Source organism: Panthera leo, chromosome B4, assembly GCF_018350215.1.
Source record: "Panthera leo isolate Ple1 chromosome B4, P.leo_Ple1_pat1.1, whole genome shotgun sequence".
NCBI classification, from domain to species: Eukaryota; Metazoa; Chordata; class Mammalia; order Carnivora; family Felidae; genus Panthera; species Panthera leo.
Window position 1 is genome coordinate 135,383,733 of NC_056685.1, and position 15,615 is coordinate 135,399,347.

At 59.1% G+C, this 15,615-nt stretch overlaps 1 protein-coding gene across 1 annotated transcript; it reads left to right on the forward strand.

The window, feature by feature from the left end:
- Window positions 1-2,568: 2,568 nt before the first annotated feature.
- Window positions 2,569-13,264, forward strand: TSPO (translocator protein). The gene is made up of 4 exons (XM_042948046.1): window positions 2,569-2,636; window positions 10,443-10,653; window positions 12,188-12,326; window positions 12,824-13,264. Exons 2-4 carry the CDS (start codon window positions 10,472-10,474, stop codon window positions 13,010-13,012), a joined length of 510 nt encoding a protein of 169 aa, XP_042803980.1. The 5' UTR covers window positions 2,569-2,636; window positions 10,443-10,471; the 3' UTR covers window positions 13,013-13,264.
- Window positions 13,265-15,615: the final 2,351 nt, after the last annotated feature.

A 15,615-nucleotide genomic window follows, 5' to 3' on the forward strand; every position in this document is an offset into this window, starting at 1 on the left:
CCTCCCCTGTTCATGCTCTGTCTCTCTCTGTCTCAAAAATAAGTAAACGTTAAAAAAAAAATAATAATAAAAAAAAAAAGAAAAGGGCGTGGACAAAGTCACTCACTGAAGTATAGGCAGTGTTTTGCTCTCGGCGATGGGTGAGTAGGTGGCTTTATGTTTTCCTCTGTGTTTTCCAATTCCTTTACAATAAATGTGGATTTCTCATGGAATAAAGTAAACTCGTAAATAACATATAAGGAAATACTGTGCCTGAATCGCGGTTGGAATTGGGAAGCTGAGTGACACATCGGTTAAGAGTGCAGCTCCTGAGGGCGCCTGGGTGGGAATCCTGACTCCATCGCTCTGGCGCTGTGTGACCTCGGGATGTTCCCTCCCCTCTCTGAGCCTGTGAGGGTGTTTTCCATGCCTCCTTCCTGGATCGACTGAGGCCAAAGTTTGGGTTTGGTTGTGTTGTATCCTCCAGGGTTCAGCCCAGCGCTGGGCACCTTGCAGCGCTCAAGATACAGGCCAAATGCCCGGGAGAAGCTCCAAGCTCGGTGCCGTGGAGTTCAGAGGTCACCGCCCACTTAGAATGGGGGTGGCGCAGAGCTGGGGTTCTGGAAGAGCTTGCTGGCGCAACACTGGAGAGCAGTCAGACTCGGACGCGAAGAGGTGTCCAGTAGGGGGTGAGGGGTGCTTTGGCAGGGACACAGAGGAGGGAAAGGGTGGGGTAGTCGGCTTGACCCCATTTTGACAGGGCCTCCGGTGCCAGTTTGGACTGGATCCTAAGCAGCTGGAGGGTCCTCAGCAGAGGAGGGCAGTGGAAGGGACCAGAGGGGAGCTGGGGGCCAGCTAGAGGCTGCGGCTGCTGCTCAGAGGAGGGACAGGGACAGTGGCCCAGGCTCGAGTGGGGTCTGTGGGGCTGGGCAGGAGCGAGGCGGAAGTGATGGGAGGTTTCCAGGCACACCGGGTGCAGCATCGCTATCTGCACGAAGACCTGCAGTGTGAGCCCCTCGGGCAGCGGCTGGCCCCTCCAAACTGCAGGGTCACATCTGTGAAAGGTGTGTGCACTTCACACAAACCTTGTGTGTTTGTTCTCAGTCCCTCCCTTTGGCCCTGGCAAGCAGCAGACATGTGGGGGCAGAAGTCTCTTGAGCCTTGGGCCCCATGTGTAGTAGGGGTGAGGCTGGAGGGAAGCTGCATTGTCTCCTCCCCACGAGTCTTCCGGGGGAGGTGAGCGGGCCACTTGGCCAAGCCACAGGCACCTCCTTACAGGAAGTGGGTGAGGGCTGCCTGGCAGCTCCCTGGGAGGTGTGCCCAGACCAATTTCATCAAGGACAGCAGTCACAGGACCAGCTGCCACAATACTTTGAGGGACCCAGGAAAATGTTTTAATTTCTTTTATTTTAATAAACTAATCAGTTAACTTAATTAACGAATTAAAATATTTTACTTTTTAATGTAAGCTCTACACCCCACATGGGGCTCGAACCTACAACCCTGAGGTCGAGACTCACATGCTCCACTGACCGAGCCACCCAGGCACCCCACCTTTTTTTTTTTTAAGTAGGCTCCCCCTGCCCAATGTGGGGCTCAAACTCACGACCCTGAGGTCAAGAGTTGCATGCTCTACTGGCCAAGTCAGCCAGGAACCCCTTGTTTTAATTTCTTTTAAAATCAGAAGAAAAAGAAACAATGTAGCCTGGATTATACTTGTCTTTTTATCAAAGCAATCAAAGGAGGAAGGGGCTGCAAAGGCCCAAATCATTTGTGCTGCAGCCGGGAGGCTCCAAGCTACTGTGGTTGGGGAGAAGGAGCTATGGTTCATGTTGGTCCCCCGAGGACCAAGTTGGGCAACTTTGGCTTCTGCAGGCTGAGGGTCCCTCGGCCCAAGGACAGACTCTTGGCTTCAGTAATAAAGCAGCACCTGTAGATGAGGAGGTGAGGGGTCCAAGGCCCGGGGCTGGACATGCTGGGCCCATCAGGGTGACTGACAAACTGGAGGTCACCTCTGGGCCGTGATGCTTGCAGTCTCCCCTCACTGAGTGCCAAGCGTCTGCAGGGCTCCCTGCCCACATTGCTCTGTGGCATCCTCATTAGTCCCGAGCTGTCGTGCCCATTTTACAGATGAGGAGATGGAGGCGGAGAGAACCAGTCACAAAGCGGCTGAGCCAGGACTAAGAGTCCAGCCTGCCTCGTGCCCGGGGCACCAGTTTAAGGAACTGGGGTACTCTTCCGGGGATGGGGAGCCAGGGCTACTGTATAGGGGTGTTCGGGGCTTTGCTATCAGGGGGCGTAATTCCCCTCCCTGAGGTCGGGCCCTGTTGCCCCATTTTATAAACGGGAAAGGTGAGGCTCAAGAAGAGAAGCGACCTGTCAGCCGGCGCAGCCGGGAAGGTCACCACGGGAAGGACTGGGGCTGACGGAGCCTCGGGCGCGGAGGCGGAGGCGGAGGCGGAGGCGGAGGCGGAGGCGTGCCTCGCTGGCGGGAAGGAGGCAAAGAGTGAGCTCTCCGGCGGCTTCCAGCCAAGCGGGGCGGAGCCGGGGCGGGGCGGGACCGGGGCGGGGCCTCGCGGCCGGGGCGGGGCGGGCCGGGGACCTGGGCCGCCGCCTCCCGCCGCGCAGTGCCTTCCCGGAGCGCGTCCCCGCGGCTGGTGAGTGGGGCCCGGGCGCCGAGGGGGCAGCGGGCGGGGCGGCCCAGCGCAGGTGCGACACCCGACGGCGCCCGGCCGCCTGCGCGGGGGCCGGGGGCGAAGTGAGGCGGGAGGAGGCGGGCGGGAGCGGCGGGGCGGGGATCCCAGGGGCGGCCGTGGGGCAGCGCTAGGGGCTCGGCCGCCGGGTCAGCGGGCAGGGCGGCCCGGGCCCTGACCTCCGCGGTCGGGGCTGCCGTACGGCGGGGTTCCGGTGGGCGAGCGGGAGACGGAGGGGGAACTAGGGCAGCCTCGCCGGGGCCCGGCCCTCCTCGCCCCGCCCCGGCCCTCTTCGCCCCGCCCCCGCCCCGCCCCTCCTCTCCGCGCCCCTTCCCTCCCCTCCCCGCCGCTCGGGTCTGGAGGGAAGCGCAGCCCCCGGAGGGACCGGACGCTCCCGGCTCCCGCCCATTCCGCAGATGTGCAAGCAGGGGTGGGATGGGAGGAGGGCGAGAGTGGCTGAGCGGGATACCGTGAGGACCACAAAATGCCCGAGAGACCTCAGGCTGCTGATCAACTTGAGACACTCCATTTCTAGGGGAGGAAACCCAGGCCAGATTGGGAGGTTACTTGCACACAACCGGTTAAGGCCCCAGAGGGCCTTAGAACTGGGTCCCAAGATTCCCAGTTCGGTTCTCAGGTACGCTGTAGCCTGGACAGAGGTCTGGTGTGGGCAGAACATCGCCTAGGACCTGCCTGTCCCCTGGCCCTCCTGCAAAGGAGCTCAGAGCCTGGGGGGGGGGGGGGGGGCTCCCGCTGTGAACACACTGCTAGTTCTGGGGTCCACCCTGCTGGCCTGGCCCGGCCTGCGAGCCTCTCTGGCTGGCCTGCTAGTGCCCGATGGTACCTGGTGCCGGCAGCAAGCTCTAAGATGGATGGCAGAAGGGGCTGGGCTTGGGCCTGCCCTAGGGGCCATGGCCTGGGGCTGTTCCAAAAGGGTCATGGGGCTAGCAGAGGGTCAGAGGAGGCTGTGCACAAGAAGGGTGCCAGGGTGCCTGGCACACAGCAGGCTGTTGACCGAAAGGCCTAGCTGGAGGAATGTGGGCCTGGAGCCTCTTCCTCTGCGGGCAGAAGTGGGGAGCCTCTGTGGGGGATGCGGGACAGCAGTGGCTGATGCCTCCTTCATGGAGCAAGGGTGTTTGTCCACTTGCCTGGAAAGGAACCGGGGAGCAAGGGGTGGGGGTAGCAAGCCTCTTGGTGGAGCAGGGGGTAGGCTGCCTCTTTCCGTTTCTAGAAGGCTGCTCAGCACACCCAAAGGGAGTCTCTGAGGGAATCCTTTCAACTGAGGGAAACTGAGGCTCACCCAGGCGCCCTTGTCCAGGGTCACACAGTGACAGCGGTGGAGCCAGGGTTTGAACCAGTGTGGTTCAAAGCCTTGCTTCCTCCACCAGGCTCGAGAGGCTACTTTCTCTGCCTGCTGTGTGTGTGTGTGTGTGTGTGTGTGTGTGTGTATGTGTGTGCGCCAGGCACACATTTGTGCCTGGCAGTGACGGAATAACAGCTGGCTGGATCTGCCAGAAGCCGCTGACAGTGGGTTCCTTGGGGTGGGGTGGGGGCTTGGGCTCAAAGGGAGGGAGCCTTCTTTTTAGTATATACACTTTTGCCTTTTCAGTATTTTGTTTTCAAATCTGTTTCTCTCTCTTTTTTTCAAAGTTTATTTTGAGAGAGAGGGAGGGAGGGTGGGAGAGAGGGGGGCAGAGGGAGAGGGCGAGAATCCCAAACAGGTTCCACGTCCATGGAGCCCCACGCCGGGCTTGATCCCGAGACCCTGGGATTATGACCTGAACCAAAACCAAGAGTCAGATGCTTAACCCATTGAGCCACCCAGGTGCCCCTATTTTTACTTTTTTTTTTTTTAAACTTATTTCTGATTATGCAAGCTATGCCTGAATATGCTCTTTGTGTTTAAAAAAGTAGTCATCTGCCCCATAAAGCAAATACTCCCTTGTCACTCCCAGCCCCACCCCATCCCAGACCTCCCAGGTCACCAGCTGGATGGGGATCCTTCCTGACCTGTTGTCTCTTATGCTGGGTACTTTCATAATGAAGAAGATTCACAAAGGTTATGAATGAGGAGGATTCGCTGTGAGTCATTTAAAAGTAGAAAGGATCGGGGCACCTCGGTGGCTCAGTCGGTTGAGCATCCGACTTCGGCTCAGGTCATGATCGCGCGGTCTGTGAGTTCGAGCCCCGCATTGGGCTCTGTGCTGATGGCTCGGAGCCTGGAGCCTGCTTCGGATTCTGTGTTTCCCTCTCTCTCCGCCCCTCCCCCATTCATGCTCTCTCTCTCCCTCTCTCTCTCTCTCTGTCAAAAATAAAATAAACATTAAAAAAAAAGTAGAAAGGATCTTCTGTGTCTCCTTCTCTCTCTGCCCCTCCCCTGTTCGCACTCTGTCTCTCTCTGTCTCTCTCAAAAATAAATAAACATTAAACAAAAATTAAAAAAACAAAAGTAGAAAGGAGCTTTAAAACAAGTCCCTGGACAGCGGTGGCTTGAGTGAGAGATAAGGCCGAGGAGAGCTGGGCACAGCTGGGGAGGCGAGGGTGGGAATCAGAGAGACAAAACTCTTTTTTTTTTTTTCCTGGGGAGCAGTTTCTGCCACCCCCAGGGAACAGGAGGATCCCCTGAGACTCACTAGCTCAGCCCACACTTCACAGATAGGGACATAGAGGTTTGGGACGTGAGATCTTAGGGCCAGAAATGGGTCTGGAATCTCTTGGCCAGGAGCGAGGCATCTTAAGGACAGGTCCTGACTCCCACGCTGAGGGGAAAAGGATTCAGATCCTATAAGTGCCGCCCCTGGGCCAAGGTGGGGTCTGATGCCCTGTGGGGGCTGGGACATTGGTGCTGGGGCTGAAGAGAGTGAGCCTGTTGACCCTGACAGAATCTTCTGACACTGGGCAGAGGGTGGGACCGCTGAGGCCAGCAGACTCCCAGCTCAGGGGTGGGGGTGCTTTGGGCCTCAGAGTCACACAGATCTGGAAAATTCTGCGACTCCCTGTGCCTCAGTTTCCTCATCCGGACGGTGGGAATAGTAACATCCACCACGGAGGCTGGGAGGGTGTGGCTCAGGGTCCCCGGAAGAGAAGCAGCTGGTCGCCTCCCCTGCAGCCACTGTGACGAATTAAGTAATGACCAGCAGCATGGGCCTGGCCCACAGCTTGCCATCCACCAAGCACCACCCATGATGCTCATTCCCCAGAGGCCTAGAACCTTCTCCTGACCCCAGGTCCTGAGCCCTCTGTGTTGGAAGTCCTCCTCTGGGAGTGGCCCCTGGCCGTCTGTGAAGCATCTTGCCCCATTTAGCACCCTGTGCCTGACTGGCTGATGTTTTCTCAGCCTTGGGTCTATGCCACGGGGCTGTTTCTTCCCCCGGAGGAAATGGGGTGAGTGGCCCCAACACTGGCAGCACAGCGCCTCGCTCATCTGGTCCTCGCTTGGGCCTCCCCATGACCCCATGAAGCCGGCCGGGCAGGTTTTCCACGCAGCTGATCAGCCCTCGAGCCCTTTCCCAGCCTTGGGTGCTCCCTCACCTTCCCCAGCCCTCCCTGGGACCCCATCCCAGAGCACACCTCTCTCAGGCCAGCCCAGCCCAGTCCAGCCCAGCCGAGCGTGACTCAGCCTGGTGGGTCCCCCCCATCGGGTGATTCAATGGCTGAGCAGTCCCCAAGAGGCCACAGGAAGCTCCCTGCCCGGGCTCTCTGCGTGGGAGGCATCTGGCCTTTCTGTGTTCGACCTTCGGGGCGGGCAGACTCTCAGATCCCCTAGGCCCAGTGAAGCATAACCACAGCCAGGCTCTGGAAGGCGCAGCCGGGGGTGGGGCAGGAACACGGACTCAGACCCTACTCTGTCCCTGAGGCCTTAGGGAAGCCACCGCCCTCTGGTGGCCCTTGGTTTGTCCTGTACCCAGGGACCGGGTTGGTGGGGTGTAGGGCCCCCTGGCCCTGTGAGAGAGTCCTGTGTGGGATTTCCTGGGCACGGGCTGGGTGCTGTGGCAGGGTGACACGGGCGCCCCTGCCCACAGCACCTTGGGGAGGAGTATGGACCCACGCGGCAGTGTGAGCACGCCTCAGAAACATCACGGTCAGCGAAAGAAGCCGGGCCCCAAAGGCCCCGTGGTGTATGATGCCATTTACATGAAATGTCCAGAAAAGGTAAATCCACAGAGACAGAGGGCTGGTTACCAGGGGCCGGGGGAGGGAGGAGCAAGGAGTGTACGGGGGTTCATTGAGGGTGATGAAAACGTTTCAGAACTTGGTGTGGATGGTGATTACACGACATTGGGAGCGTAATACTGTCACCGAATTGTGCGCTTTAAGGGGTTAATTTGACGTTATGCAGATTTCACCTCGATTAAGAAAAAAAAGTAGGAGAGAAAAAAAAAAAAAAAAAGACAAAACCCGGGACCGGAGCCACTGACAGTCTCAGAGCAGGAGTCTTGTGGTGGAAATGGAGGCTCGGAGGCTCTCGGTGGCGCTTGCAGTGGGGTCTGGGGCCCGGGCTCAGGGCCTGATGCAGTGACAGATGCCGAGCGTAATAAGCAAGGGACAGTGCAAGCTGTTATCCAAACCAGGATACTTCTTTTTTAACGGTCTACTTGGAACCAACTTGGGACTTGTAGAAAAGTTATAAAAGTCGTACCGAGAGTCCCCACGTAGCCTCCACCCAGCTGGGAAGTCACTGTGGTGTGGCGCTCGCGACCATAGACCCCCAGTCACCCTGAGGAGACTTGAAGTCTGACATTCAATGCCTGACCCCCAGCCCCTCCCCTCAGTGTCCGGGCCTCAGTTTCCCTGCCGGCATGTGAGGATCAGGACGGTGTGAAGGCCTCCCACCTGCTCAGCCATGTCCCAGTCTGGGGGAGACCTAGGGCACAACCTGTGGCACAACCACAGCTCCTGCGGTTGCCAAATGCTGTCACTTTACTGTGGATCCAGCATATTTGTTAGGCAGGCTGGGCTGTGTCCCCATTGCATAGATGAGAAAGCAGCTGAGGAGGCCCGAGCCCGTCACATGTGTCACCAGGTCACATGCTGGTGAGCCCAGCAGGACGGCTGGGTCCCAGGGCTCTGCGTCCAGAGTTCCACATCCACCTGGCAGGAGCACAGGGCCAGGGGTCCTGTCGGTTGTGGTGAGATAGACCCTCAGGCTCACCTGTTCTGTGCTCTCTGGAAACCAGAGGGCAGCGCAGGAGGGCGGGGGAGGGAGGAATCAGTCAGTCCCCAGATGGCAGAGCTGGAATCTGCTAGCACTCTCTCGATTGTTTCCTTTAAAATGGTCTTCATTATAGACGTTTTGGAAAACAATAAAGACGGAATGAACGTAGCGTTGTAAATCCCACTGCCAAGGGCAGCCCATAGAATCCTCGGCTGCCCGCTTGCAGAGGGGTCCCCGGCCGACGCCTGTCCTGCTCTGTGCCTCTGGTCTTCCGCTGGCAGATGGGATGAGATGTCATCGTTCCCCGCAGGGCAAGGATTGAAGGGTGGTGGGCGGTCAGTCGTTCCCCAGCAATGTTAGCTTTGTGATTATGACGGTTCCTAACATCTTCGTGAATCTGTTACAGGTTTTATTTTTGTGTTTTATTAGTTTTTTAAGTTTATTTATTTATTTTGAAAAGGAGAGATCACAAGCAGGGGAGGGGCAGAGAGAGAGGGAGAGAGAATCCCAAGCAGGCTCTAGGCTGTCAGCATAGAGCCCGATGCGGGGCTTGAACCCACCGACCACGAGATCATGACCCGAGCTGAACTCAAGAGTCGGGCGCTTAACCGACTGAGGCACCCAGGCACCCCAAATCTGTTACAGTTTTTTAAAAAAATTTTGATGTTTATTCTTGAAAACAAAATTTTAAAAAATGTTTATTTTTGAGAGAGAGAGAGAGAGAGACAGAACATGGGCAGGCAAGGGGCAGAGAGGGAGACACAGAATCTGAAGCAGGCTCTAGGCTCTGAGCTGTCAGCACAGAGACTGATGCAGGGCTCGAACTCAGGAGATCATGACCTGAGCTGAAGTCAGATGCTTAACCAACTGAGCTAACCAGGCGCCCCTGTTACAGTTTTTAAAATGCTTATTTGTGTTATTTATTTATTTTTAATTGGGATCATTCTGTAGTGAATTTTATATTCTTTCCTCACTTATGTGGAGAACAATTTTCACGTTATGAGAGTCCTCAACAGCTGGCTTTAGGGGTTGACCGGCCCTGATGGCTCCCCATTGCCTCCAGAGCGAGCACACCCCCCCTTCCCTGCACCTGCTCCCCCACCGCCCGACCCCCTCAGCCCATGCCCATGATTCTCTTCACCCTGACCGCTCCCGCCCCCGTGTCCCTGTGCAGGAAGGGCGCACTGTGCCGCCACGACCTTCTTTTCTTTGAGCCCGGGTCAGGGGTGCCCTTTCTGACTGAGGTCTGTGTGCCTCTCCGGGACCCCCACTCTGTCTACCCTGGGCCCCAGCCCCCGCCCCAGGAGGCCGTGCTACAGGTTTGCTGAGCTGAATCTGGGTGGGTGGCTTCTTATCTCCTGCATACAAGCACCCCCAGATTCTCCAGTTAGGATCAGGCTCTGTCAGCGGGAGCCCAGCCTCCTCATTTTATGGTGGGGAAACTGAGGCCCAGTCAGGGTGCTCACAGGCTTAGAGTCCCACAGCAGGTGCGGTCAGAGCTGGCCTGAGATGCCCCCAGCTGGGGGTCCCCCTTGCTGTCACTCTGGATTCTCAGCCCCAGTGAGCAATTCAGTCTGCTGAGAGCCTCACTGGCTGCTGGGCGCCTAGTAGGTTCTCCGAGACCTCAGGGCTGCGGGGCAAGGGGGCGTAGCTGTTGAGCACAATGTACAAGCCTGATGACTGGGTCCCCAGCCCTTGAGGTGGCAGCATCCAGGCCTGGCGCAGGGGGCCTTCCTTGCCCTGAGCCCTGCCAGCCTCTCAGGGCCGCCGAGGGGACCTCACCAGCCCTGAACTCTTGCTAACTCCTGTTCTTTCCCACCCACCTCCTCAATGAGCCTGGGCGTCATGGAGGGAGCAGCTTTTGGACTGGGCAGAGCCTGGCCCCAGAGTGCTGTGTGGCTGCTTTCCCTCTCTGGCAGGCAGGGCAGGATGGTGATTTTAGGGTGGGCCTGAAGGTTGGTGGTAAAATGCTCCCCTACTGAGCTTGGCCTTGGTAGGCAGTGTTGATATCCCATTCTACAGAGGGGGATACTGAGGCCCAGAGGGCTGAAGTGATTTGCCTGAGGTCACAGTGAGTCAGTGGAGAGCCAGGGTTTGAGCCACGCTCTGTGTGATCCCAGCTACTGAATGAATGAATGAGTGATGAGAGAATGAATGAATGAGAAGTGCTAGAACATAAAGTAGAGGGTGTGGACTGATGCAGGCTTCCTAGGACACCGAGCTGTCAACTGGCCTGGGGAGGAAGGGTTGGGAAGACTTCTTGGTGGAGGAGACACGAACTGGTCTTGAATCCAACTTGACAGGAGCCCCAAGGTCAAGGGTGAGGGTAAGAGAGAGGACAGGGCCCTGGCCGCTGAGGCAAGAGCTGAGGTTGGGGCCACCTGTGGGGGCAGGGGTGACCCCAGGCTCCCGCCAGTCAGGGCAGCCTTCTGGGTCGGGGGGCAGGAGTTTGGGTGGAAATGCATTCGTTGCAGCCAGTGCACTCGGCTGGCAGGGGCTGCCTGTGTGAAGCTGGCCCCTCCCCGCCCAGCGCCTGGGGAGGCCTCGCCCCAGTTCTGGAGTGCCGCCCCGCCCCTCACCCCACCCCTCACCCCCACCCCTGTCTTCTCTTTCAGAACTTTCCAGAACAGCAGCCGCAGCAGCAATGGCCCCGCCTTGGGTGCCCGCGGTGGGCTTCACTCTGGTGCCCAGCCTGGGGGGCTTCCTGGGCTCGTACTATGTCCGCGGGGAGGGCCTCCGCTGGTATGCCGGCCTGCAGAAGCCCTCCTGGCACCCGCCCCGCTGGACGCTGGGCCCCATCTGGGGCACCCTGTACTCGGCCATGGGGTAGGTGGGCGGGGCCGTCCTCCCCCTTCCGAGGCTGAGGCTCGAGTTTAGAGCTTCCCCACGTGCTCCTGGGGCCGCAGGCACCGTTTCCTGGCCGGGTTTGCCAAGCGAGGGTGGAGGCAGCTTCGGGACCGTTGCTCCAACAACTGAACTTTCTCCTCCAAGGCCTCCCGGGAGGGGCGGGCCGGATGGCGCAGCCTCACGCTGGCACCCTGGCTGTTTTTGCAACTCTGGGGAGGGGGGGGGGGGGGGAGAGCCTGGCTCAGTGTGTCAAGTCCAGACCTGGGCGGCTTCCAGGACCCACAGCGGCAGCAACAGGAACGGCACTTCTCGCAGCTACCGTTTGTCGAGCACCTGCTCCGTGCGAGGCTGGGTCTGGGTTAATTTGCAAGGCCACCCATTTGACAAGGGGTCTGGAGAAGACACACAGCAAGTAGGGACCCTGCAGGAAACCCTGTGGCGAGACGGCGGCAGCTGGGCGGGTGAGGGCACCCTCCTGGTGGCTCTAATGGGAACTGCAACCGGCCGCTGCGGCCTGCTTCCTGCCCTGGAATGTTCGTTGCTTCCCTGCATCCTGAGTCTATGCCAGCCCAGGGTGGGGCTGCAGATGCCAGGCGCCCGGGGAGCAGGTGGCACAAACCAGGCTGGATGCCCCCCGGGGTTCTGATGGGACTGAGACACCCACAAGTCCGCACAACCCGGGTGTCACGTGGGCATCACCCCCGGAGTCCCAGGCCCTGCCAGTCAGGCTCCCAGCTCTTCCTGTGTCCTGCTTTCTCCTCCCCGATCCTGGCCCAGGCATCACTATGTCTATCTCATCTTGCTTCAGTCTCCAGGCCTCCCCCTTCTTCTTGGCCTTCCTCCTCCAATGAGATCCTGATAAAGCACAAATGTGACCCTGGTCTCTCTGTCATGGGACCCTGCGGAGGCTCCCTGTGACCCTGATGAGGTCGAATCTCTCATGGAGTAAAGACTTCGGGCTCTGGCCCTGGCCACCCGGATTCAAATCCTGACTTTACCTGCTGGTTGCCTGCTAGGGGGTCTTAAGAGAGTCACTTCACCGCTTTGTGCCTGAGTTTCCTCACCTGTAAAAGGCGGGTGACGACACTGCCCACCTTCATTTATCACGAAGATAAAACAAGTTAATGCTCGGAAAGTGCCAGGGCAGTGCCTGCGTGTGTGAGAGCTGGAGGACGTCACCTGTGCCTGTGCCGGTCCCATCCCCGGCTGGGCCAGGAGCCTTTCTCACTTGTGTGCCTCACGTGCTTTGCTCTTCAGAGCCTGATGATGATGATGGCAGATATTTATTGAGTGTTGCATGTGCCAGGCGCTGACCCAAGCACGGCCAGTGTGTTAACTCACATCCCGACAGCAATCCTGTAGCGAGAATGAAGGCCCAGAGAAGTCAAGCAACTTCCCTGAGGTCACAAGGCAGTCAGCGGCAGAGCGTGCCTGAGCCGTCACTGTGCCGCCCCATAGGTGAGCTTTTGGGTCTCTTCCCTGCTGGTGCCCTGACCCGTGGTCTCTGTTTCAGGTATGGCTCCTACATGGTCTGGAAAGAGCTGGGGGGCTTCTCGGAGGAGGCTGTGGTTCCCCTGGGGCTCTATGCCGGGCAGCTGGCCTTGAACTGGGCGTGGCCTCCCCTCTTCTTTGGCACCCGACAAATGGGTTGGGTAAGTGTGGCCTTGGCCAGTCCTCTTGGTCCCTGGAGATGGCCTGTGGAGGAGTGGCCTTTCCGTGGGGGACATGGGGCATCACATCCTAGATGGAGTGAGCGTCTCGCGACGGGGCGGCTCATGGTCAGGATCTCTCAGAAGCTCAGGGGGCCGGCAGCCCTCCACGCTGCTCCTCCTTCAGTGAAGGGAGCACTGCGGACTCCTGATGGAACCAGATGGGCTTGCGGGCTTGGTTGGGGGGCCATTGTATGCTGAACACAGCACACCTGGTGATGTGCCTCTCTCACCCAGCAGGGATCGGGCGGGGGTGATCGTTCCCATTTTACAGATGGGAAACGGAGGCACACAACGAGGGAGGGGCTTGGCTGGGTCGCTGAGGGGTGGGATGGAGGAGTGTTCCCTCGATCACCGCCTGTAAGCGGCCAGCTGGGACGCACGTCTCGTGGCTACGTGAGCCTCAGGCCTCCCTGACCCCTCTGCCCGTGTCTCTGCAGGCCCTGGTGGACCTCCTGCTGACGGGTGGGCTGGCAGGAGCCACGGCCGTGGCCTGGCGTGGGGTGAGCCCACCGGCTGCCCGCCTGCTCTACCCGTACCTGGCCTGGCTGGCCTTTGCGGCCGCGCTCAACTATTGCGTGTGGCGGGACAACCAGGGCCGGCGCGGCGGCCGGAGGCTCGTCGAGTGAAAGCGCGCCTCGTCCGAGGACTGTGGCTGCCCGCCGGTCAGGTGGTGCCCGTGGTGGTGGCCCTTCTACTTCCGTGGCCACCGGGCCTGTAGGCGTGCCCGGGTCTCAGCCCCGGGGGCTCACCGCCCGCTTCGGAAGTGCTCTAGGCCAAGCTCCTGCCCCAGAAACAGCGTCCTGTGCTTTCTGCCCCTGCTCCAAGCAAGCTCTCAGAACGTGGAAGGTCATAAGGCAAATAAAGTTTTTAACCTCCTGGCAGTGGCCCTCTTACTTGGGCAGGGGCTGCTGGCTGCGGGTGGGGGCGGGAGGGACTCATCCTCCTGTGGGATCTGTCCAGGCTGCACCATCCAGACGGGGCTGGACCAGGTCAGTGCTCACCCACGCTCCTCGCGCCTCCCCCCAGACTCTCTGAGAGGCGGGGTGTCTTGCCTGGCCCAGAGCAGCCTGGGTTCAACCCGGAGCCCACACCGGCTATGCCGCGGCTTGGCTGGCGTCCGGCAGGCTGGGACCTCGGTCCTACCCACTCTCTAAGCCCCCGGGAAGCTCAGCCTGGGGCGTGGGCCCACAGTTGGCCTGGGCCAGCACCTCGGCACCCTCAGCTGGCCTCGGCCGGGATGGGGCTGGGCCTAGAGCTGGGGACACCGCCTGACCTGCCCCTTGGGTGGTGGGACTCGTGCCGGCCTCACCCCACCAGAAGCAGCCTCACAAACACCAAATCGGCAGGAGGGCGTGTCAGAGGCAGTAAGGCCTGTGTCCCGGCTGCTGGGAGTCGGTGAGGTTGGCGGCCCCCCCCCCCCCCACAGGCAGTCTCCCCCTGGGGCGGTCCCTCTGCTCCGGCTACGAGCTCCCACATTCCGCGTGCGTCCTGCCTCTGCCGCTCGGCCGCCTGGTGCCCGTGACCTGCCGTGCCTTTTGTTGCCTGGTTTTGCTTGTCGATTACCCAAATTGGCAAAACTTTGGTGTTTCGCTCGGTCATCTCGGGAGGCCGGATGCTTCGCGGCCCGTCTCCCCTTGTTCTATCCCCACTTTACGATGTCAGGAAAGCTCGGGGAGAGCCAGCTGACTGCATTGTTCTGAGAGAAGGGGCGGCTGTCTTCCGGGGCCATCGCCCTGCTGCTTACCCTCAGCTCCGGCGGATTTTGGAGCCCAACAGACGATGCTCTGCAGGAACGCGGCAGCCTGGCAGCCAGGAGCACCTTGGCCAGCTCCCCACGCTGTTGTTCTGACGCTCGTGAGAGCAGAGGGGTCAGATGGGGGACTCTTTGAGCATCCTCATTATTTCCGAAGTTCTCCAAGAAGGTCAGGGGGCCCCCGGATGTGTCACAGCCACCCCTGCGCCTGCCAGATGTCCTGCACTGAGCTTTTTTTTTTTTTTGTACTTAGCACTTAACTGCACCCGAGACTTCTGCCATCTTTTCCGTGATGCTGGTGCAGGCGATTTTTTGCCCCTTCCATTCACTTGTGGGTCCGTTCATCCCTAGCAATATCCCACACACTTCCTACTGGCCACATACCACGCACGGCCACAAAAATGCCTGACGAAACGGACGAGAGGCAGATGCACTTTGCCATTTTGTTTGCTGGCTTTCTTGTGATGCTTCCCCCCCCCTCGCACCCCCTTCTTCATACACAGCGTTCTCTTCCTTTCTGAGCTGTGGTCATCCACTAGGAACGTCAGGGTGCTGGCAGTTTCCACGTTCGTTTAACAGGAAAACCCACACCTCATGGATGGGTCACGTCCTTCTGGGCTGTGCTCTTTGCTGGAGCTACTTCGTGCCGTTGAAATCTGAAATCTGGGCATTTGTCTCCTTCTGCAGCTGACTGGCCATAAAGGACACAAGGCCATTCCCGCAGCCCAGGAGGGCTCGGCCGACCGTCCGCAGGGGCACAGCAGTGACTGTGGGTGTGAGCTGAGCACTTTAACGTGTGGTCGGCCACTCTGAACCCCGCAAGTGGAAGCCTCGTCTCTGGTGCTAAGAGGTTCTCCTACATTGGCGCCTCTCCAGGAGAGCGCCACCGAGTCCGGGGGTGTCGCTGTGGCCACGGAACATCACGGAGGGTCTTTCTAGATGTCACTATGAGCATCTTAAGCTTCACCTTTCGGATTTGTGTGGCTCTGTGGAACATTGGTACAACTGATACCGTGGCTGTGGCTCCCCGGTCAACTCCAGATGTCCTGCGCTTACAAATTTCTTACAAATTCTCCGTTTTGATGAATTCTCAATGCAAACAAAAGGACTCCAGGGAAGATAATACCAGAAAGAGGCATTCCCCGGGGATAAGAACCGTCTCCATGGCAAGCGGTCTGGGCTTCAGGGACGGTGGAGGCCCTGCTTGATGCCCTTCCTTGGGGGTTGTCTGTGTTTCGCTGATCAGAGATGCGAGGACAGCTAGAGTGGGGGACAGCCCATTTATAATTAAGGAAAGTCTGGATCACGGGGTCTTCTGATCCCAGCCGTGCCTGCTCGGAGTGTCCGGGTAATCAGGTTTTAAGTGGACTGGGAATGAGCAGGAGTGCCACCCCTGGTAGGCAGCTGGATGAACAACCTGGTGTGAGTGCCCACCCTGAGGGGCGCAGGAGGCCCCTCGCAGGGCACGCTGGGGAG

Coding starts and splice junctions, on each gene's coding strand:
- TSPO (XM_042948046.1), top strand. CDS start 10,472: ATGGCCCCGCCTTGGGTGCCCGCGGTGGGCTTCACTCTGGTGCCCAGC. Junction 10,654..12,187: donor ACCCTGTACTCGGCCATGGG/GTAGGTGGGCGG, acceptor TCTCTGTTTCAG/GTATGGCTCCTACATGGTCT. Junction 12,327..12,823: donor GCACCCGACAAATGGGTTGG/GTAAGTGTGGCC, acceptor GTGTCTCTGCAG/GCCCTGGTGGACCTCCTGCT.